Source organism: Daktulosphaira vitifoliae, unplaced genomic scaffold (assembly GCF_025091365.1).
Source record: "Daktulosphaira vitifoliae isolate Bord-2020 unplaced genomic scaffold, ASM2509136v1 Scaffold_3, whole genome shotgun sequence".
Lineage (NCBI taxonomy): Eukaryota > Metazoa > Arthropoda > Insecta > Hemiptera > Phylloxeridae > Daktulosphaira > Daktulosphaira vitifoliae.
Genome location: NW_026099574.1, coordinates 24814911 through 24840223, shown reverse-complemented (window position 1 = coordinate 24840223; position 25313 = coordinate 24814911). Strand labels below are relative to the sequence as shown.

General features: G+C 27.8%; 1 protein-coding gene across 1 annotated transcript; it reads left to right on the top strand.

Annotated features, from left to right (window-relative positions):
* Window positions 1-238: 238 nt before the first annotated feature.
* On the top strand, window positions 239-24126 carry LOC126900268 (interaptin). The gene is made up of 10 exons (XM_050675860.1): window positions 239-432; window positions 19775-20599; window positions 20698-20902; window positions 20968-21098; window positions 21158-21298; window positions 21367-21648; window positions 21726-21897; window positions 22471-22611; window positions 23211-23454; window positions 23523-24126. The coding sequence occupies exons 2-10, from the start codon at window positions 19784-19786 to the stop codon at window positions 23686-23688; spliced, it is 2298 nt and encodes a 765-aa protein (XP_050531817.1). The 5' UTR covers window positions 239-432; window positions 19775-19783; the 3' UTR covers window positions 23689-24126.
* Window positions 24127-25313: the final 1187 nt, after the last annotated feature.

Below are 25313 nucleotides of genomic sequence, written 5' to 3'. Positions count from 1 at the left end.
TTTCATTCGCAACCACTCCGTCTATACCAAACTCGATTCGCGGTAACCGTGATAAGCATATACTTGTGAAACGGCGATAGCAGCTGTCTACAAAGAGCAATGTATATAGTAATAAAACGGTCGTGTCAACCGGCGGCCGACCAACCAACCGATTCGTCACAACATTGCTGCCGCCGCCCCTCCAACATATACACAACAACAACAAAACAACGTCCATAACGGCGACCGAGGCACCCGCATGCCACCACTGCAGTCTGTGCGGAACTATCGTGCGGTTCGTGTATGTGCACTGTGTAAAAAGTCCGACTGTAACCGCCGCCGCTGCTGCTGTTAGTGATTAATGGTGTCGTTTTCATGCAAAAGAAGTATTTACTATTCAAAAAGGATTATCAGGATAATCAAAGGCATAAGGAGTTTGCCGTTGGCTGATAGGTTTGTTCCGATTTCACAACACATATGTTTTTACTGTTAATAATTTGGTAAAACTTAAAAGACGATATGCGGTAGGCAGTGTTTCGCACAAACGACTTGAACCATGTCTAATCTTTTCGACAGCCTCCTCTGACGCTTTCGCTTAAATACGTAACACGGTCAATCGATTTGATAGGCAGCGAAAAAGGTCGACAAGACTCGATTCAACACGATTCTTAAAAAATATCGAGATTAAACTGGTGTGACGTTGCACGTGGGAGAATTTTGAATTATACAACCCCTACAAATACAAATACAAGGGCTTGATGTTACGGGTTCCTTGCCCAATATGATAAGTTCTAAGCAATAATCGAGGGTTTTCGCAAACGTGTAATATTTACGGTTTATTCGGATTCAAGTGATTAACGATGCAGTTTAACTAGTATTTCACGTTCGCATTGCCACTTTATTTTAAGTAAACTTAACATATTATTGTAAGTCTGTAGAAAACATTTGATATAAATTATGTATACGGCGTAATCGTTCATTATCAGCCGGTTCTAGTGACGTGCCCGTCTAAGGTTAATTAATCTTTTGAGATTATTAGTACTACTATTATTAATCTTTCTTTGATATTAAACATGTTGGATAAACACACAATAAACAAATGGCGGGAAAAATGCATCGTCCTATTTTCGTAGATCGTTCCTAGTTACTAAAAATTTTACAGATCATAATAATTCTAACGGAAACAGTGTTATCTTCATCGAGTTGCGCGATTGTTCTTACTTCCTACACAATCAACATAGTAAATCGTGATAACCCTTAAGCGATACGAATGGAATAAATCTGAAAGGTGGATGTTATCATTTAAAATAACGCTTATTTTCGTTGTTTTTATATAAATATTAATGAGTTCAGTGTTATTATTTCAATAGAAAAAAGAAATCGAAACCTTCATTAATTTATCGCAACCGTATCGCCAAAAAGAAAAGTGTTAAGGTTTATTATACTATCTTTTCTGGAATCGCTATTTTTCCAATGTTTATCGATTACCTATTTTTTTTTTTTCTTGACGTTAAAATACTGTTGATAGCTTTCACGTGAGATACTCTTGAATACTATCAGGTAACCAACAAATGAACATAGCATTATTTTGAACATAACTGAATGTTTTATTTATATTGGTTATTTAGAACAACCTATCGATAAATTATTACTACAATATATGTGACATTTATATTATTTGGGCCTTCCCAAATTATTGATAGTTGTAGTTTATAAGCGTGTTGTTCGTTTCACGAGGATGTAATAATTTGAAAGTATCAATAATATTTTACCGTGTTGCATGGACGACCAGCGGACAGCGCATCACAATGCATCGATGTATTTTGATGAGTAATATACTAATAAATTTATAGTTAATGGCTCGAGACGAATAACTACACATTGAAATGCCGCTTCGGTACTTGGTTATTTTAATAAAAAGAACGGACGTTGATTTTTATTCGTGTTGTTTACAAAGTGTAGAGAATAAACATGATTTTATTTTAACTGATCGATTTGTGTTTAGAATCGCTAAACATTGCAACAACTTAAAGTGTGGCGAGGGATGTAGTTATAAAATGTAATTTACTATTTTTTATTATTGACTATTGAACAAAAATAAACTCATAGTCTTATCGTTTCATTCATAACTCTTATGTATTGTAATAAAAATACAATTTTTATTGAAAGCGACTCGGTCGATGGTTATAAACTTCTATACAGTCTTGTGTCTGACGCATATATTTTTGACCCGACCCTCATTTTATACCTTCGTTTTATTTACGGATTGAAAAAGTACAAGCTCAAAAAAATATGTTAACATCCCGTCTCAACGTCGCTAAACGTTTTTTTAATTCACACTTTAGTTCAACGTAACTTTTCCTATGAATTTATTGTAAACCGGAAACGCTTTCCACGAACATATAAATCATTATTATTCGCAAACTATTTGTTGTACTCTATTTTTTGTTAAACGCATACTTCGAATTTATTATTATTATTTTGTGTGTTATGTATTTCAGCCAAAATCTATTACGTCTTACAATCATTTAGGATAAATACACATACCTGAGCACAAATTACTACTCTATGTTTCTTACATCTGTGTCTTAACAACGGTTAACCTTTTGTAAGAATTAAATTCCCTTTAGGTCTAAGTATCCAAAAAGACGCTCCCTCTTGGTTGAGGTTTTGTCCTGTTTTACAGTTGATATTTTTCTTCAATATCAATACCAAAATATCATGTTGTGCAATAATTTAAGGTTGTACCGTTTGGAACTCCTTGGTCAAATCTGTATAGAATTACCTGTTTTCTTTCTTCGTTTATGTTACAGCCTCTAACAATTGTATTTAGAATCTCTTTTAGTGTTCAGATCAACAAAATTGATTCATCGTGTCACTTATTGTTGTTGGCCGTTTTTATTCTCTGTTCGCTTGTAAAACGAAACCACTTAAAAAATTCGATATGGGTAGGTGAATAATAAAAAAAAAGTTATTATGATCTAAATTTACGGTTTATTAATTACTTGTGAAAAATATGATCAAGTTATTAAATCAGATGACAATGATGACATTTTCCCCTTTGTCATATTTTTATACAAAAAATTTCAAGTTATTATAGTTTTCACTATTTTCTGATTTGACAATCATATATATTAGTTTATTCATTTCGAAACTTTGATTTTATCCTGTATGATAGCTTTATGATAAAAAATTGTAATCTTTTTTTTTTTTTTTACTTAATTTAGTTAAAACAATATTTAATTTGTCCATACATATTTTCAAAGTCAACATCATTATTTATTTTAAAAAAATTAATTTTATAAAATTTATAATTCTCCTAAATTCAGTGTCTGCTAGAAACCCTACTTAGTCACTAGTGTATAATCAAATTATTATTAGTTTTTTTTTCTGCTCTTATAGAATTGTTTTAAAAAAAAAATTGAATTTTCTTATTAAAATAGCGTTGAATATTTAGAAATAGAAAATGTATTAAATTTGTTTTTGCCCCTCTCCTACTTTTAGTTTATTCTTATTTGTGTATTTACTGATTCAATCAATAAACCACATTTCAGTAAGTTTTTCATCCTTTCGCTGTTTTCGTGTTATCCATTAAATTAATATCATATGAGTTTTAATATGCCTATTGCGTGTTTTGTGAAATATTCATGAGATCATTAATGTGATAATAATATAGAGAGTTGTACAATAAATAGAATAATTATAACTGTCGTTATCTCTAGGGTTTTGATGTATGATTGTATCTATGTGACTTTTTTAGCTAATTTTCAACATTATCTGCCAAATAATATTATGTACACATGAATATAAATAAATAACGGTTTTGTGATATATTATACTAAAGGGAGGTATAAAACAACGAATAAATCGAATTAAATTACCTGTTCAGGACATATTAGAGCGGATTTAAGTTTCGGAAAGTTTAATGAGTGGCTTACATAATGTTTTACTGTTGTTAATTTTCAATATCGCACAAGCTTAGCGACGTATTGTTTAATTTAAATAATATAACTTAATATTATTTAACTACTAACGAGTGAATCGTGTTGAAAGTTTTTCCTTTTAGATCTTTTTTTTTTGTTTTTATGGATATATTTAAAATTCTCAGGATAACTTATAATTGAAACAAAATATTACATTATAGCAAAATAGGGTTCACGTGTGTTAAACAACTAAATAATACAAAGTCTGTATTTAATAAATAGCATCTGACACAAAAAGCTATTTTATTAAAATCTGTTTGTGTATTTCTCTGAATCCCGTTCTTTCATACATAAATTTCTCATTGCTATTGTTATGTCTTCACGTCTTTCCCGTTGGTTGTCGTTGTAAAAGTAAATTAATTCTAAGTTATAAATCGTAACGTACTACATTTTTAATTATAGTACTTCCGAAGGACACTTCTGAATCGTAGTATAATAATTGATCATTTCCTCTTGTTAATATTATGTAGATGGCTTAGTGTGTTAAACGTATTAAGTTAATAGAAGTCAAGTTTATCAAATTTCGTTGAAAATAACATAAGTGTAGCCGTGTAATTTATTTTACGTTGAAGTATATATTATTTACTATATAACTGTAAACTTTTTGAAAGGTAACAAAATTACTCAATTGATATTTTTTTATTCCAATAAATATAACTAAACTCTACAAAACTTATAAATCAACTGAAGAAATATTCCTAGAGTATTTATAACGTTAAAAATAGGTTTAACTGTCTGACACGAGAATAGATGTAATGGACAAATTCTTTAACTAGTTATTTTTTTTCCGTAAAAGAATAACCTTACTTAATTTTCCGATTTTTTTATCTGAGCGCTGATAGGAAAATTTCTGATATACATTTTACAAAATTTCTCATGTGAACTAACATTTTCCTCTCTATCCTCCATAAATGACCGGCAATTAGCCGAACCAATAGGAAGTAGTTTCAATCTTAAATTTAAATCATTTGAAAAACTATACAAAATTATGAAGGAAAATATTATTTACTTTCAATAAATATAGTGCGACTACTGAGTAAATTAGGAAATGACGTGAATTGACCCTGAACTGTTTAATGATTGTTTAAAACTATTTTATCAAATTGTAAAATTACCATATTTTTAAATGTCTATATTATTATATAGATTTTTTTTTTGATATTTAATTAATTAGTTTTAGTATTTATTTTATCATATTAAATGAAATATAACCTATATTTGATGTACAATATTTTTGAATTTTTCATGAAAAACAAAAATTTCCTTATTTTTGTTTGTATCCTTTAAAACTCAATTCAACCTAATATATATAAAATCTTAATCAAATATATTTTTTTTCTCAAATTTATTCATAGTATAAATAACTGAATAACTTTTTTAACGTAATAAAATTATATAAATTATATAAAAGCTTTTATATTTTTTACGTTACAAGAGTTACGAAAAAGAAATTGTAAATTTTCTTTAGTTGCTATTAATGTCAATATTATGAAAGTAACTTTATTATTTTGTCATTTTTAGTTCTTAAAAAGAAATTTTTAAAATCAAGTTTGATTTTTAGTTGTGTACAAATTTCTATCATAATCTTGTTCTAAAGTTCATCAAGATTTTATAAATAAAATCTTATCACTGTGTGTCTTGTCTCCGTAATTTTTTTTATTCTGTACTAGTTAAACTATAAACCTACCTATATTAACACAACCTATCAGTATTTATAAAACCTCTTCTATGTGTCCATCAAACTAATCCTGTACTATGTTTTAACGTTTCCATATAAACGTTGTTCTATGTAAATGAAAACCAGTTCTGATGGAAATTAATTTCACAAGGTATAATTTCTATGATGGCTAACAGTGTTCTTTATAATTAATTTATTGATTATGTTTTGTGGAAGAATGATTCTGAAAGCGATCATTCGTGATTCTTTTCAAATCGGCTCAAACGCATGTCAAAATAAAACGCTATTTTTAATGTCTAAAACGTGATATTTAGACTACAGTGTGATTCGTTTATCTTGAACCACTTAATAAATCAAAAATAAGAACAACATTAATATTTGTTTAATATTTTCTATTAATTCATTTAATGTTTCTCTCAATTTATCAATCGTATAGAAATTATTTTTTATGTGCATCCCTAAACCTCATAAAAGTGTCAACTTTAATTTTTCAAATAACAACACACATAGTTAACCAGCTCATTCAATAGATAATGAACTAATTATGAAAATGACTGTTCGATAAAAGCATTTGGACTAGCAGTTTGGAACTTATTGATATGATTAAAACCTATGCGGGAGGAAGAGTACGACCGGGTATTGTTTAGTTATAAAAATAGCAGCAACACTCTTCACCTTAAGTCATTACTTAAAATTATTAATAACTTCATGTGTGTGTGTGCGTGTGTATGGTACCAATTAATCAATATTACCCATCTGTCGTTTTCTTCCGTGTTATTGGGTTTAAAAGTAAGTAATCATTATTTCTCTCAAAAAAAAAACGAATTTTAGACATCTATCTTAAAGTCACCTAAAGCTAAGTCCCGACTTTCGCACGTTTTGTGTGTTGCAACAGCTATTGTCAGGATTACAATGGTAATAACGTATCGGCTGAACTGATTTCATCGGATAACAACTGCAAAGAAATGGATCGGAACGAATTGTATTTTTCCACGTCCTATGCGGATTATAAAGCTCCTGTGTTTTGTTAGAATAGTGTGTTTGTTGTACACTGCTATCCCATACGCACAAAATGCAACGTTGTGATATGGAGTACTCCCTCGTCTGTTGTTAACTGTGTAATACATTAGTTTTTTTCTAATAATGCCCCTGGCCTCTGTACGTTCTGAATGACGAGCGTGTATATATATTTATGCCAGTGAATAATAATTTTTATTATTATTTGCTGCCGTCAATCTGCGGATGCCGTAGGAAACGCACGGTCCACTGGCTGACTATCTGTTTTAGCTAGTAATTCCCCTCTTTCCTTTTATCTCCCTTCGAACCGGTTCCGGTGCTTCTATCGAGCATTGATTACATTAAAATAACAAAAACAAAAGCAACGCATTGTGTCCTCAGTCGTTCCGGAAATATTATCGAATTAAAAGCTTCTATATTAAATAGCAAATATAGTTTTGATAATGACTTTGTTACCCTAATAACATATTAATTTTTGTAAGAAGATATCTTAATATGTTTTTGAGCACTTTAACTTACACATAACTTCATTAGTTTCAGTATAAATATTTTAAATCTGGGTAATATTACTATACAATGTATGAATTGCTCACAGTATGATATTACACATGTATTATTTTGATTTAAAATATCAAAGAGGGTTAATACGGTGTGCATGTTATCGCGCTTATTATGATTAATAATAGCTCACATGTTGTGGATTAATATAACTTAATCGGTCATTTGATGTCATCGCGTGTAATTTTAACCCTTATGATTTATTAATCATACGTCAAACTAACATTTTTTGATTCATAACCACTCTACGCTTAACATTTAAACTGATTATTACGGTAAAGAGTGTCAATTTAAATTCAATTAATGGTGACTTCTTGTGATTTTTTTATATTAACAATCAACAGACATCAAGTAACACTTAAATATCGCTTTAATAATTTTTCATTAAAAAATTTGACCAATACTTAATTTTGTAGTTAAACAAATTTAATTACAGATAATGTAACATTAGTTACTGAATGAGTTTAATCGGTATCGTATATCGTCCCAGTGCGGCTAGTCAATAGCAGTTAATTATGTAATGTATTTAATTTCGAAAATTGTTATTTGTTAACTCAGAACTCATTGCCCAGGTTATAGGATATGTTTACTGTTACATAATGCGTAATAGTATTATTAAAAAAAAAAAATGTGTTTTTGGAGTTGTCAATTGACATAAAGAAAAAATTTCTTTTTGTAAAATTAATGTTCTAAAATTATATCTTAAGTCACCAACATAACTAAACCTTACAAAAAAAAAATGTTAAGTTGCTGTTCACCTCTATGCTATTTTTTTTATAAAAACTTGTACAAATAGTTATTAATATCCGGTGATTATTTAATATCTCTAACTTAATATGTCGGATTTTTTTTTTTTATTTATATACGTAATAACCACAATTAAAGAAAATTTTAGTAGATTAACTGAATGATTGAATTGATAAAACTTTAGTTTTGTACGTTAACTAATATTTAATCATATTTTCATCGAGAACAATGATTTCTGAAATCTACCTTAAAACCATAATTTCTATCAACGAGGAGTTTTGTAGTGTTACCGTAGAAAAAATGTTTTTTTATATGAGTATAATTTATTAGTTTGCAATTTTTTTTTATAGCGAAACTTAATATATTCTGTTATGTTATAAAACTTTTGGGCTACTTTCTGACTAACAATTATTAATGCAGTTTGGATGGGTTAAGCCTTAAACACAATGACCTTTACATGGCATTTTAATAAAGCTTCCAATTTAAAAATGACCCTTTCTATACTAATGTACGTACTTGGCATTCAAACTTCTTGCACGTCTGATATAATATTATTATTCTAATATTTAAAAATATTTCTTTTAAAACTGTTCAATATTTTATTATACGAGTATTTAATGGCCTTGGCTAGATCGGTTTTGACATGATGTGGTGTGCATAAGAAAGTACACGTTGATGTCAAACCATTTTGAATGCATAGTGTATATATTTTACCTGATTACTTTATTATTCGATTTTAAATTCGAATAAAATTTTAATTTAAATACTAATCAGTTATCTTTTTTTTGTAAAATTACCTTTGCGAATTATCAATTATTTTTCTAAGAAGATAAACTATCTTATTTTTATAGTTGAATTGTGTATAATTATGTTTGAAACTTTTTTGATTTAAAATTTTTTGCAATTGAATAATTTGGAAAAATTTTAGTTATTATACATTTTCACAATTTTCTTTGATAAATTGTTTACTATATAATGCACGAGCTACTGGTATTTTATTTTCAAACTATCACGATATTGTACCATGAGCTACATACTTAAAATATATTATGGCTTAGTTTTTATCAATAAGATGTAGGTAGAACATGCTTGTTTGAGATTTACAAGTAAGTGTGAACGAACATTTTGTTTGTTATTACAATAGATTTAAAGAGGTATTAGTGGTAGTGTGTGCAAACTTTTAGAATATAACCCAGACGGTAATATTAGTGAATATAACGTTAATTCAGGACAATCGGCTTACTGGTAAACCATTTCCGTTGCAGACCCTCTTCTGTAACATTTGCACAATAACTATGTATTGGCAATATTAGTTTTTACTTGTAGTCATTATTGAATTTATCTGCTCTATTTAGGGAGGTACGTGATTACTGGTTAGTGTCGGACGTTTTAACGTAAAACATTGTAAATAGATTCTATTCAACCTCGTCACATATTTCCTTTATACTATATTACTGCTAGCAGACTGTACAACGTAAACTTTACTAAAATTTAAATTTAAATTAAAAAAATTGATTCTACTGATTTTCTCAAGTAATAACTACATATTATTAGTTTGAAATATACAATCGTAGTTAGTAACTGTTGGGGTGTATACATATATTTGAAATACTAAATATTAATGGGTGAACTTAATGTTGACATTCTACTGATATTTATTTTTCTTGGATGTGTATAAGAGTGTTACAAATAACTTAAGTAGTAACAATGACTACTTTAAGCAATAGTCAATCATTCGAGAGGATATCAGTCACCATAGCTGGAAAAGGGTCGTGTCATCAAATAGACTACTTGATGATTAGTCTATCACCAAGCCGAAAATAATAATATTTAGTCCGTCAAAAGTCCCCTATAAAGCGTTTTAAAATCATCAAAAGATAATCGGAAACTTGGGTTGAGTCCAAATAAAAATATACGGCAATAACTCTTTCCTAAGGCACGTGGGAACGCTACGGAGATCTAGTGGTTTTACTGATGTATAACGGTGAAACGATTTTTCCATGTTTGATTGGACATGAGGGACACATAACAGCAACTGCTGCAGATAGTCTTCGTATTGACTCAGTTTCGTTTTGTTTTCACTCGATCGACTATAAGAGTAACGACCGTGTCGAACTCCCACGTTTGATAACGCTAATGTTGAACTTACATATTTTACCCGTTATAGTTGAGTATTATTTCTTTTTCATAGTTTTCATAATGGTAATGGGCTCTGTAAAAGTCACGTTTTTGTTTCAGAGTTTTTTTAAATAGTTTAATTAGGTAAATTAAGTGATTAACAATATTTTTACTTTGTAACTTTGTATACTATACTATTATCTCTTTTTTATGATTATATATGTATGCTGATAAACACATACATTTTGATGTTACAATTTCTTAGAAAATGGTATTTTAATCTAATCAAATTTATACTGTGGATTATTATATTATTTAATAATTCTCTATACAGAGCTTGTAACAATTACTTTCTGCGACTACATGTGCTTTTTAGCCATGAATATTTCTAATCACAAACGAAATACATTCAAATAATCCATGGTTTAAAATTGTGTACAGCGTTTTAGTATCGTTGTACCTAAATAACAGTTATATACTTAATATAATTCACTGTATTGTTTGAATAAGTCATATGAACTTGTGTAGTATTTCATATTTTTTATAAAGTATGTAAGATACTTAGCAAAATAAATAATTGGTTGTTAAACGCGTAGAAAATAGTTGTTTAAATTCCCAAGTTTATACATTAATGTTTCATTCGCTCGTCGCATCTTGAATTAATCTTCAAAGTTGCTAGTTTGTTCAAAATAAATCCCATTTGATGTTATATAAACCAAAGAGATTAATGAAACCCGTGAAATGGTTTTTTTTGATGACGTAGTAACGAAGGATTCTTTTATTTTTGTTTTGCAAGATTCTAATTCAGGTGATCAGTCTGAAATCCTAATTGAATTTCGATTCGTTATTTGTTCAAACGCTTTGTCCGCAGATTGAAAGTGTTTTAATTTATTTTATCTAAAAGAAAAATTATATGAAAAGAATTATTACTTTACTTGTTATATAGTATAAATTATAGCACTTAGTGTTAGCTGAGTATTAGCTGTATTATTGAATCATATGGAACAAGAGAAAAATACTAGCAATATAACTAGCCATAAACTAGAAAAATTAAGATTTAACCGACTTTCTTCATTTTTTCCATCTACTTTTTCTGATAAGCTCTGTTGATACATAACCATATGAACGTTTATGTTATTCAAACTTCGTTGATGTAGGTACATTGGAAAAGTTGCCTGCAACATGTACTGCAATGATTATTTATTGCGTCTGCAATGTTATACCAACTTAAACTTATACTTTTTATATGTATCATATGTTGGATGTCGACCAATAGACATTGGCAGCCGTTTGAATATATACGAAGTGGTATTTATAATAAGAGTATTATACCTAGTTGGTAAATAATTCAATCATGTTTTAAAATACTTTCGATATTTGAATTCAATATAAGCTATGAAACTTAATACAACATGAATTGTAATACTAATAGACTTTATAAGTAATTTTTTTCATTGTATTACTATTTCAAACTAAATAATACTTTGACATATATGGCTAATACATTTTTAAAATACCATATTAGTACAGTAAATACTCTTAAAATGTTATTTTATTTGAAAATTTTTAGTTACCATTAAAAGCCTTTGCATTCGAATAATTTTTATGGGTTATACTGCTAGTATATAATTTAATATCTTATCTTTCTTTACATTTACCAATTAATAGTTTATTCGGCTAAAATGTTAACTAAATAATGCACGTATATACTTTTTTTTGGTTAAAAGAAGTTCTAAAAGTTGACTCATAAATTACATAAAAAGTAGTTTTTTCTTGCTTAATATTTAATGTGAAATCGCAATGTATACCTCATTTTGGAAATCTTATTCAAGTTATTCTATTATTTATATTCGTAGATCAATTCAAATGTTCTACTCTCTAATAGTGATATCGCTTCGATAAGCTGAGTGTAAAGTCTTCAATTTCGAAGTACATGTTATGATACTTATCTGCTCTGAGATAAGTAGGTAAGTTGGTAAATAAGTTTCTTGTAAGTTTTTCCACAAAAATTGTTTATCCCATCATAATGTATTGTTATACTGAAGGACTAGCCTGTTCACTGAAGACCTGCATAAAGTTATCTCGAGGTTAATCGACCATTAGACAAAAAGGAGCAATTGTTCGTAATATTGGTATGTGCTATGAATAGCCATACACACGAATTTTTACCTTTTTGTATTGTTTATTTTTTAAAGAAAACCGGTTTTTTTAGACTAAAAAGTGAATACAAATTTAAACTAAACACCTGTAAGGAATTTTGTAAGTATTAGTATATCTAGACCGTGAAGTGCAGACAATTGAGGTTCAATATTGTTTCAATACATCTTAAGACAAGTTTCTACCTTATCCATCGGTTCCATCACTGAAAATCTTAATATTGTGCATATACGTTTGTTTGTTGACTTTGAAGAACTTTCTAGGGTAATGATAATGTTGAGTGTGTAGTATCCTTTGTGTGATATTGTCTTAATATATACATATATATTCGCGTTTTGCAACACGTATAGCTTGTCAACCCTACGGGTGATCAAAATCCTTGGTTGATCCTTTTCAAAGTCAATAATGAAGTCACCACAGCAAAGCGCCTCGGGACTATCGAGGTTTTGTTTCTCTTTGGCCTCAAAATAAACCAATTGAAATAATATAATATTATTTTGATTCTACCGGAATCAAAGAACAATAAACGTCAATAAGATAGTCTATAGGTGATGTAATATTTATACGATAATATTATCATAGTAATTGTTGGAACCTGCATAGAAATTCTTAGATAGTTCTAATTGTAAATTAAATAATGATAAGACATGATAACATCAAACGCCACATGATTTGTTCATGGCTAATTTTCAAAATACAACAATTGTTAGTACATGTACATTGATAACATCTAAATAATATGTGATTAATTTGCAAATAAATTCTAGATGTGTTAAAAACTTCAAAATTTTATTATTATTTTCTGAGATGCGTATGTCTATACAATTTAAAATTTCATTGTTGACATCCGATTCTTTATTCATGAATGTACCTATGTTTAGTTACTGACATTAGCAAATTATTTGTCTAAATCTCTGTGTGATTGTTTTTGACCGTTGTTAAAAGTATTCTAGAGTACATTAATCAAGTAAAGTACTTTGTTAGAGTTCCAGATCATTTTCAATCTAATCCGAAACAACTGAATAATGTACTAGTCGAGTAGTTTATTCTCTTCCTCACAGTACCTACGCAAAGCGCACGTGTTACACATATGTTGTGTACTTAATCGTCGCACGGCTCATTTTTTAAAGCTAAAATGCGCTATTTTTTTTTTTGTTCCAATTTATTTGGTTTTGATTTGCAACCTAAGTATAAACATAAAGTCAACGCTGGTTAAAAACATTGTGTATATTTTTTGTGTATCGAAAGTGTCAGCCTGGAGCTATTTATGTGATTAACGAGGTGGACGCAAGAAGCAAAATGCGCTACGACAATGATCATGCCATTACCCGGGCAGTAGTGGTAATTTCATCTTCGTTCTGGAAGTAATCTAGAGAAAAGTTATTACTGAGTTACAAACTGCGATTATTCAGGAAAGGCGTAATATAAAAAATATATTCATATTATAATTTTCTCAGTAAAAAAAAAAAAATTAAAAAGTAATATGAATGTTCTGCTTCACCCTCCATTCCGTTAAGCTCAACATCTCCCCTATACTGTTTTAGTACAAAATGACGATTCCACAACGTATTATTATATAAAAAAAAAAGGCAAAACTATTTATCTACATTTAAAATTAAAACCGCAAACATTTTGTTTTTGTTTAAATACTTCTACTGATGCCATATATCATGGTTTTATCTCAACTGTGTGTACACTTTGCAGATGTTTTACAAAAAATTTACATAAGCCCATAGTGTCTAAAATTCACCGGTATTACCTTATGATTAACGGACATTTAGACGAATTGTTTCTGTTTTATAAACAATGATAACTTGGAAACCACTATACCCGTGGAATATACATAATTAAAATAATAAAAATGTTAATAAAAAAAAAAGTTCTATTAATTTGTTTGAATTTCGAAGATTTACAATTCAAAATAAACTAAATCAATCAGATAAACAATATAAACAGTATTAATATAAAAATGCATACACATTATATATTTATGGTTCAAATAAATATTAAAAATTTACTCTTTACTTGCTTTAAAACCATAATAATGGTGATGATTTTATGAAATAAGTTCTAATTCAATTATTTATCACATACTGGTTGCAAATGAAAAAAACAAACGAATTGTTCTATGTTAACCACTTTCTATTTCAACGTTTTTTTTACATTTCCATTGACAAAATTAATCTTTATGCCCACGAATGAATTTCACTAGTCATAGTATGTAAAATTTAGGCGAGTGGGTGCATATAATTTAGGTCATTTCACACAATACTTTTAGTAATAGTTAAATCATTCAAATGAATGATTCATAGTTTCAAATTATTTTCCTAATCCATTGATGAAAAAATGGATTTAATATTACAAATCTTATTATAGTGATATACAATTGTATGTATGTATATATATATATATATTACCTAAATATTTAACTTGGCCTTGGTTAGTTTTCATGTACACTTTTTATATTCGTTTTCTATAACTTTTTTGAACCAACTGTTGTTACATTAAACAACGAAATCAATTTCAAGTGTTAATTGTAAACAAAACGCCTCATTATAGACAAGTAATAACGTGCAAATTAGGATTTACACGTGTCAAATTTTAACTAATTCTGTAGAACTGTTTATTGTGAATGAAGTCATCGGAGCTTAAAACAATGTTAAAATAATAAACAATAATTGGCAAGTAGATACTATTGATATTACTTAATTAAAGGGTACAGGGGAAAACAGTAATAGTCCATTTCTGTACATTTTTCAGTTGAGCAAAATCGAAATTATACCGAAACAAAAAGAGATACTTTATTATTAACATAATGAAAACATTTTTCACCGAATGAATATCCTTAATTAAGACTACTACTGTGTTAACAAATGAAGCCATAAAATTAAATTCGAAAAAAATGGGTTTCCCCTAAACCCTTCAATTGGTTTACCCGAAACAAATAATGTGTGTTACATGTTTAATTACCCAACAAGACTAAGCCAAAATGTTATTATTTGATGTTTAAATCTCTTTTAAAGGGTAAATCCCATCATTTTTTATAACTATATGACTATGTATAATATATCATAAAAAAAATATCTAAAGTATTTCATTTCTAAATAATACTATTGAAATAACAATGTACTTTGCAAAAATAAAATGAATTCTTTTAAGTTTTTGAAACTATTGTTATTAATTGTAATTATAATTGGTGTTTCGAACTTGTAAAATGTTTAAGTGTTTTTAATGAACATTTAAGTACTTCTATGGTTTTTGATAGATTTTTATGAAGTTATCGCTATGTTATAAGGTTGTCAGGTTCGAATTCTTATTATTTTTGTAGTAAGCATTACACTCTTTCAAGAACCCAACCATCAATTCGTTTCTGAAGTTTTATTGAAATTTAATTTAGTATCAGTTAAAATGCAATACAAATATTATTACAGAAAGATCATATAGTGGACTATTGTAATTATATAGAAATAATTAAATTATAATTACGATGACTTCATTACTACCTCAAATTTTATTTAAACTAATAATACAAATAATAATAATAATTTAAAACTAATACTGCAATTGTTTTAAATTTGAGTTGACTTGCATTACTTGAAGATACACTATCAGAAGTTAAACTAAATTCAGGTATACTAAAATATCCAAAAGTCAATTGTTGCCTTATGGTGAATTCTGTACATGGTTATTTTTATTCTAAATGGATCCTGAATTAGTTGTCTTCTAAATATGTTTTTAAATTCAATATTGTACTTTGATATATCCGGTATATACAGAATAGTACACGATTTTTTGCTAAATTTAATAACTATTCTATTCCACTGAATAAAAAATAAATAAATAGATTTATTGAATATTTTGCGTTATATTTTTTAAATTATTATTTTACTTTAGAACCATGGAAATATTACCAAAAATAATAATATTTAATTAAATGAAATAAATTGAAACTTTTTTATTTAAAACTAAAAAGCATGTAACTCCCCACAAGTCACAAAATATTACTAAAAAATTGCGTATACATATTTCGAGAAAAATTTAAAACGCTTACTATGACTTAAAAATTCAATCTAATAACATCATATGAATTTTTAAGTTATTTGATTTGTGAAAACTCCATTGGCTACTAAATTTCTCCTAGAATAATGATAATTTTGTAAAAAAAGAAAATTACTTAAAATTAATGCGAGATTAACATGCACACTTTATGGTTTTAATTAATAGTTACAATTGCATTATTGTTGTGATATTCGGTAGCTATTAATCAATTGTAGACTGGCAGTATTTTTACTTATAGTATTTTTTCACATGCCAAACTTTATATTTATATACTTCACGGGCTATGACTCGTGCTGGAAACATAAAACAGTTATTTTTGTTCCCTTTATACAGAAAGGATGGTATGATAGCGTTTTTGTTCTCCTGTGCATTAGGACAAAACTGGCATCTAACTGCATTTTAAGCCGTACATTCTTCAAATTAATTTCAAGTATTTAAACACTGAGTTATAATGTCTTGATTTGACTTAATTTAAATTTTTCTACTACATCAATTTAACTTTTAAATGAATAAGCTAAAACAACGAGTGTTTTAGAATAAAAAAAATCGAAATTATACGCGTTACCAGTTCAACCATTTATTTTTAATAAAGCACAATGTATTTATATAGATAAGACACATTATCATTGGTACAGGTGCTTGTTGTTTTATAATTAAATTTAAAATGACAACATAATCGTGATGTAAACATTTGACTAATATTATTTGTGTATTATATGTTTAATACATTTTGAATTATTTGGGTATCCAATAAAATATTTTAAAATAATATCAGTTTCACTTTTAGTGTATTAATGGTGTTTAACAGTTGATGAGCGTGAAAGTAAAATTGTACGAGTTTTAAGATTTTTATCAATAATAATGTGTTTTTTTGTGAGCATTGAAACTTTTTGAAATTTAAGTAATTACTTTATCCATATTATACATGCAAGTTTACGAATCGTAAAGAAGTAAAATAAGTATATTTAATTTTGCATTATCATCGTTTAAATATTTGTAATTTCTATTTAATTTTTATTACCCTTAAAATAATAAAATCAAATTAACTATGCGCCTTACTGAATTAAATAAAAAATAACCTATCTTATAGTATAATTGTAAAATAGCAACTAAACATAGTAAAAAAACTGGAATCGTTTTAGTTTTTATTCAATACAAAAATGTAAAATTTGTTACTGATTTTCTGATTTGCTCGTAGAACTTAAATAGAATTATGAGAACTTGTCGAAGTCATAATTAATGTCTTTTCAAAACTTATAAGTTAGTTTAAACCTTAAGCTTAACGATTTCACTGTGTTAAATCTGCATTTTATTTATTTGTTTTGAGATAAAAAATTACTTATACATATGTGTATTCTTTTGTTATTTTCAATCTTAAAACTTTTTCTGTGAAAAGCTATTTTCTTGCTCAAACATATTACACTGCTTGCAAACCACATCTTATCTCTTTTTATCTTTTATATCTCGTAGTTTCCATGTATTGTTTTTTAAATTGTTGGATGACAATTCATTATTGTTTAACGGTCGTCAAATTATTGCGAATTCTGTTCAAATCGATAAAACAACAATAGCATGAAGTTATTATTTAAAAGCTATACTTCGTCTAGTATTTAATATCCAACCTTATATTATATTTTCCCATGTATGGCGGCTACATATTTTACACCAAGAAAGAAGAAAATTAATTCCGTAATGAGATTTTTCTAGCGCATCGTCCTATGCCGTAAACCGTATAAATCATATGCCATAGTGTTTACGCCTTTTCTTTTTTTCTTTACATAAAACTATACGGTTCACGTGGTATATTGTCTAGGTCGTGTATGTGGGTTTGCCATTATGTAATAAATTGTACTCTGGGAAATTTAATGAAATCGTGTTGTTTTTTTCTACTAGTTTTCAGAGCATTTTGGATAGTATATCACCAAATAGAGTAACACGTGTCCTTGCCAGTATAATAATAACCTTTAAAACTTAAATCATATTTTATCGATCTACATTCTTTTAAATTACTTGCGATCTCAATCCAAAAACCATTAACGTATTTAGGTTTAATATTGTATCAAAATACCTGTGTTCATAGTGAGTCAACCACCTTCACGAATACAATGAAAATAGTAAACAACTAAAAAAAGTTCATTTGAAGTCAAATAAGTTGAAGAGAAATTTGATAATGCTCGGGAAAAATGTCCCAAGTAAAATTTGTTCAGAATTCAATAATCAACATTTTATATTGTAACTACAAATAAATTACAATTAAATTTTTTTTTTTTAACTTACGACAAAATTGTATGACATCTTATGGTTTTTGATTATAAAACCCAATTTAATCATTTAATAATGATAGATCTAATAATTTCATTAAAAAAAAAATTTCTTTATTTTTATTTTCACTTGCTAAAACAATTCGATAATACTAGAACCATCGAATTATTTTGATTGCTTTACAGATTTTATTCTTAGTTTACTGTTGTTACTATAAATTTGATATTTAATTTTGAATTCCAATTATAATTCCAGAAATTATTTGCAATAATCATAACATTGTAAACGGATATTACTCATTAGGTTCAAAACCATATTATTATTTTTGAACGCGCTGGATAGTGTTTCCAGAAAAACATTCTTTGCTCTTATCTTACTCAAAATGTAGGTTTCCGAGAATCGTCGACTGTGTTCATAGAACTTGTTCTCAAAATAGGAAATGGCGGGGGGTTGATCTTCGACCATAAAACTAATCAACTTTTAAACGTTTCTCCTCCGGGAACTCTTAATTTATTCACATAATTTATAGAGAACATCATGTTATTTACACCACAGTTTGAGGTTACAGCAAAACGACTACCCTATTTTATGTGGAACATAACAACCAGACATAAATTGGCGGCAAATATGATGTCTCGTCGACCGAATCCTCTCCTATCACATTTACGATCGCGTTGTAATGCAAAATAAACCCAGTCTGTTGAGTCATGTTTGCACGGTATTGGGGGCAGTGAGTAACACCCTGGCAGACGTCCTATAAAGCAACAAATCTCATGTCGCGAACACCCCGAATTATACCCTGTCTACATTCTATTAATATTGGCCAATGCCCTAGGGCAGTTGTTGCCGTAGCAACTCCCCTATTCAACAGGGTTTGTGCATCCCTTCACATGTATGACCGTGAAAATGGTTAAAAGTGAATCGACAGAACAGCTGTCTGAACCTATTTGTCATCTACTATTGTTAACTTATTGAAATATTATTTATACTTTAGAAAACTGATTTTTATGAATATTTTTATTGTTTCATAAAAATGATAATTTTCTTTCATTATTTAAATTATAAGTATTTGTTAAATTAAACTTACATTTTTCATAGTTTTATATGATGATTAACTTTTTAATCTATTTGTACTTTTTGTATTGAAAAAATATAACCATTTTAGTTGGGTTATTAGAAATTTCTAATAATGAAATTGTAATTTGTATGTTAATAGTTCCCAATTATGGAGGGAGCAGAAGAGGAAGGAAATAAAAAAAAACTGCATTTAAACGTAGAAGAAGCGACCTGCGGCGGTAGTGACAGTGGAGTAGATGTAACGCCTGCCGCCTCATGTGATTCCAGTTTAGCTTCTGGCTGCTATGATCCATGTAAAAGTCCTGTGGGCCCATTTAGCCCTACAAGTGCTGGACCATCTTCACTACCGTGTTATACTGCTGGCAGTTTTTCCAGTAGGCCTTCAACTCCAACATGGCGACGATCAGATCGTACTAAAATGTCTAACAGCATGTCTTCATCGTTTCATTTTGAATCCAATGGTAATAGAACTACTCCTCCTAAAACTGCAGACACCTCATCTTCTAGAAAACCAGATTTGAATGCAGTTGCCAAACAATCAAAAATCTCAACTGTTAAAAAACTTGTGAGCACTTATGACATGGTCAAATCATTAGATCGGTATGCAACATTACCACGAAGGAAGAGAAAATCTAAAGAAAACATAGCTACTGTTGTTCCTCCTGTTGCAACACCACCTAAAGAGCCTAGTCTTAATAGGGCTGCAAGCCTCAGGAGAAAACACATTGAACAAGGTGCTGCTGCAGCTGCCGCTTCTTCTCATTATAACTCGACACCATCACCACACAAGTCAACATTGCCTAAGGTTACAAGGATACCTCCAACAACACCTGTTAAGACCAAAATTTATCATGAAGTATATTCCCAAACTTGTTTAACGGGTAATGACATCACTAGTATTTTAGCTGGTAATGTACTGACACCAATTGAAAACAGGGTTGAAACCAATGATGCTCAAGTACATGTTAGTATAGCTAGTTCTAATTTTTTTTACATTGTTCAAGTTGACACGTAAACATTTATTTTTTTCAAACTTATATAGATACTTTACAAAAATTTCAGGTGGATTTGGTTTCTAAAAAAATTGATGCACTTGAGACTGACCTTAAGGAAAAGACTGAAAAATTAGACTGTAAAATGAAAGAATTAAATGAGCAACAAGAGTGCATTAAAGAGTTGCAACAACAATTAAATCAAGACAATGTAGAATCATGCAAGCAAATAGATGCATATAGCTTAAGACTGTGTAACATTTTCCAAATAAATGGTAAGATTAAAATATTGTCTTTTATTAGTTGTTAAAACATTGAAATGATTATTATTGTTTAACAGATTGTTTGGATCCAACACCATCAAATATATTACAAATATTAGAAAGACAGGCGACATCTACTACATGTATTATTAATGATCAACAGAAAGAGATTAGTAATCTTAAATGTCTTTGTAATTCTCTACATAGGGTAACACAATTTAATTGATTCAAAAAAAAAAAAAAAATTAAAAAAATGTATTTTTCTAGGATCTTGAAAAAAGCTATGCTGCTCAAAAATCTCTTTTACAAGCAAATCAGGCTGCAGAAATGGAATCATCTGAAATACAAGAATTTTTGCAAACTGAAAAATCGATGCTATTGGATACTATTAAGGACTTAGAAAAAGAAGTAAAATTCATAAAAACATTTATAAGTTAATAAAATAAAGTTTTTAATTTTAATTTCTTTCTTAACAGATTAAAGAAACCAAAGAACAATTTTCTATAAAAGAAAAAGAAGCATCTAAACATAAAGATCAATGTATACATTTAGTGAGAATATCTGAGCAACGTAGACAAGAAAATTTAACATTACAAGCCAAGCTACGAGCAATGGAAAATAAAACTCGAGAACTTTTACAGCAGCAAGATTCTACTGTGTCTGGTGCTATTGTTGGATTATCTAAATTAGGAAATCGTCTTGATTTATTATTAGACAAGCTTATCAAATCATATTCCATATCAGATAGTGATATTGAGGTTTGAAAATAAAAAAAAATTTTAATGTAATTAATCAAAAATAAATTTGTTGTTTTTTTTTTAATTATTTTATTTAGGATGAAGTTTATTTTAATGAAGCATATACAAATGGTGATAGTAATAGTGATTCAGAACAACACCTTACATCTAGTAAAACTGATTCTAAAAGTCTACTATCAGCTATTGTCTCAGCAATAAAATCTGCTCCTTCTAGTTGGCAAAAAGGAAAACCTAATAAACATTTTTCAAGTAATATTTTTTTTTATTACAAACCACACAAAAAAACCAATTTTCGAGTTCGGGAATCTGACCATGTTAACTATATGTTTTTGAGGTCACTGAATCCGAATTTGAGGTCTAAATCACCCCACCGGGTCAGGGTTTTTCATTACCTCAAAAAAACCTTTTCATTGAGTCATATAACGATAAACCTTTCACATCAAATGACATAATCTTTTAAAATCACCCCATCATACCTTGTTACTGTAAGTCCATAATCATATAACCCCATAATTCCATTGACCCCAAGGTAAGATGGGGTGATTGTGTTATGATTTTAAAAGGTTATGTCGTTTGATATGAAGGGTTTATCGTTATATGACTCGATGAAGTGTTTTTTTTTTTTTTGACGTTATGAAAAACCCTGACCCGATGGGGTGATTTAGACCTCAAATTCGGATTCAATGACCTCAAAAACATATGATATACATGGTAAAGTTCCTGAACTCGAAAATTGTTGTTGTTGTTGTTGTTGTTGTTTTTTTTTTTTTTGTGGCTGTAATTAAATTTAAATATATTTTATGTAAATTCTATTATTTTTAGGTAGTTCCAACATCAATGAAACTAATATTTACCCAGCAAAACGTTCAGTGTCTTTAAAAGAATTCCAAAATGGTGATTGTCAAATTATCAATGAAAATAATTTATCTGCCGATTTATTATCAAACAATGATTCCTTAGATGGTAATATCTTGATTTTTTTTTTATTAAGAAACTAATAAATCTTTTCATAAAATTATATTCGAATTGATCTTTGATTTTTATAACAATTAACTCTAAATATGATTTTTAATCTTTTTTTCCTCATTAATAACAGATTTATTTTGTTATATTATTGATTACTGTATTATAAATCAATAATATTAATTTATTCAGGGTAATCCCTTTATCATTCATCACTAAATTACACACTGAATATAAATGTGAAATTTTTTTTTTTACTGCTAATTACATATTGTTCTCAAATTATTTGCTGTGTAATATTTTTTTAATTTGTCTCTTATGCCTTGTTAGGGTGTCAATTTTATTTTTCAAAAGAAAGCATTTCATTACATTAAATTATTTTCTTGTTTGTAAGCTTGATAAACATATGTGTTTCCATATACTATTAACTTACAAAAAAAAGTATTTAATATGTTATATACTTTTTAATATAATCCATGAGTCATAATTAAACAATCATTCTGTATATCTTCAAATTTTTGCTATTTTTATTTGATTTATTTTATTAAACATTGAATCTATGAATTTAATACATAACATTTTTATTTAATTCATTTCAGATTGTAGTGATTTACAATCAGTAGGAAGTGAATCTCTCAATAATTTATCGGAGGCTATATTTGCTAGACAGAAATTGGAGTCTAGTGTGAATTTTGGTGTTGATGGTTTAGAATTTCTTGAAGATTTCAAACTGCCAGATGCTGATCTTCTAGATCAAGTGATTGAACTCGATAACACAGTGACTAGACTTTTAAAAGTTCTGACAATAGCACAAGGAAACAATAAAGAACAAATTTCAGAAAAGTAATTGGCTTAAATTAATAAAATATTAAGGTTATCTTTTATTAAAATTTACGTTTTGTACTCTACAGATCAGAAATAATTTATAATAATGGTATTAATAGGAAAAATAGACGATATTCCTCTCAACCTTCCCTGTTAAATGAAAATGATGAAACTAACTGCAAGTACACACCATTAGTATCTGTACAAGAACTTAATACTAATCCACATAAAACTTTAAATGGTATTATATAATACCATGTGTATTGTTAAATTATTAATGCACCATTATTGTGCAATTATTTTCATTTATATAGAATATTACATTAATATTGTTTATGACTTATTATAAAAAATAATTTAATTCTTTTAAATTTAAAGTATTGTTACCAATCATTAAAATGACCAATATTCAGTCATGTAAATAATTACTTTTTTAGTCTCTTCAATACAACTTATTTTTTTAATTTGATTATTCGGAACTAAAATATTTAAGACTTCATATCCTCAAACATTCATTCGATACAAAATTACATTTGTTGTTTTTTATAATAGTTATCAAAATAATAGTAAGCTTCCATAGTTTTTAAATGTGTCTTTTTAAAGAATTTAACACTTTAATCTATAGTGTGATTTATACATACAGTGAAATATTTGATATTTATCAACATACCTTTATTTTAATAAACACTTGTTGTTGTATAAATAATTCTTTCTGGACTTAATTTTGTTTTGATCGTTTTTTCCTATTGTATAGTTGTACTAGTAAAACAAAAAAAAATTTTTTTGTTAATGATGATAATAAATTATTTTCTTACATAAAATTGTATTTATTTTATTTTAATTGGGGTTATACTTTTTATTTCTATATATTTTTTTTTAAATTACTTATAAAGATTTAACTGAATCTTAATCATATACAAGTTTAATTTGTGTAAAATATCTATNGAATCTTAATCATATACAAGTTTAATTTGTGTAAAATATCTATAGAAATTTTGCTTGCATAATAAATTATACAAGAGACAGTCATTGAATCATATTAAAGTATTATAATTTAATTTTTAAATACTATTCATAATTAATAGTTGTAATATTGGTTTGCAAAAATAATGTTAACTGAGGTAAAAGTAATTAGAATTTATTCAGTATGTCTAGTTTATGAAACAATTGCTAATTAGGAAATATTACATACAAACAAAAAAAATTATTTTATTTTCAAATTAATAATATTTGATTTGTGAAAAATAATTTTAACCTTTTCCTTAATTTCCAAAAATGATTAATAATTTATAGATTTAGTATTTTATTAAAAATTAAATTTAACTTTAGTATTAAATGTAAATACTTTTAATAAAATAAATATAATATTTTTTTTATTATAAATACCTCAAATAAGGTGGTATTTATTATATTTCAATTAGGTAAAATACAATAAATTATATACTAAATATAATTTATTTTTCTAGTTGATGTTTGTTTACTGAGCAATTCATCAGGGGCGTATTCAGAAATCATTTTAGGAGGGTATTTAATTTTTTTTTACTTTAGTAAACATGCTATAGAAATTTTGCTAATAGTGATGATCAAAAAGTCTTCTGAGCTAATTTCTTAGATATCAGCCTAAAGAAATATTGATGGCACTGGTCTAAAAGGGGTAATCGCTTATATATATCCCTTAAATACGACACTGTTATACACAATAATTAAAAATATTCTAATTATTATAATTGTGTTAATATTATAGAATAATTACAGAGTTCAAAAGGTTATTATTATTATTCCTAGGACTAGGTCAATTTTGATAAGAATATTAATTACTGTGATTTGTCCTTGTACAGTATAATTATCATAGATGGGTCCCAATTACATGTAGACTA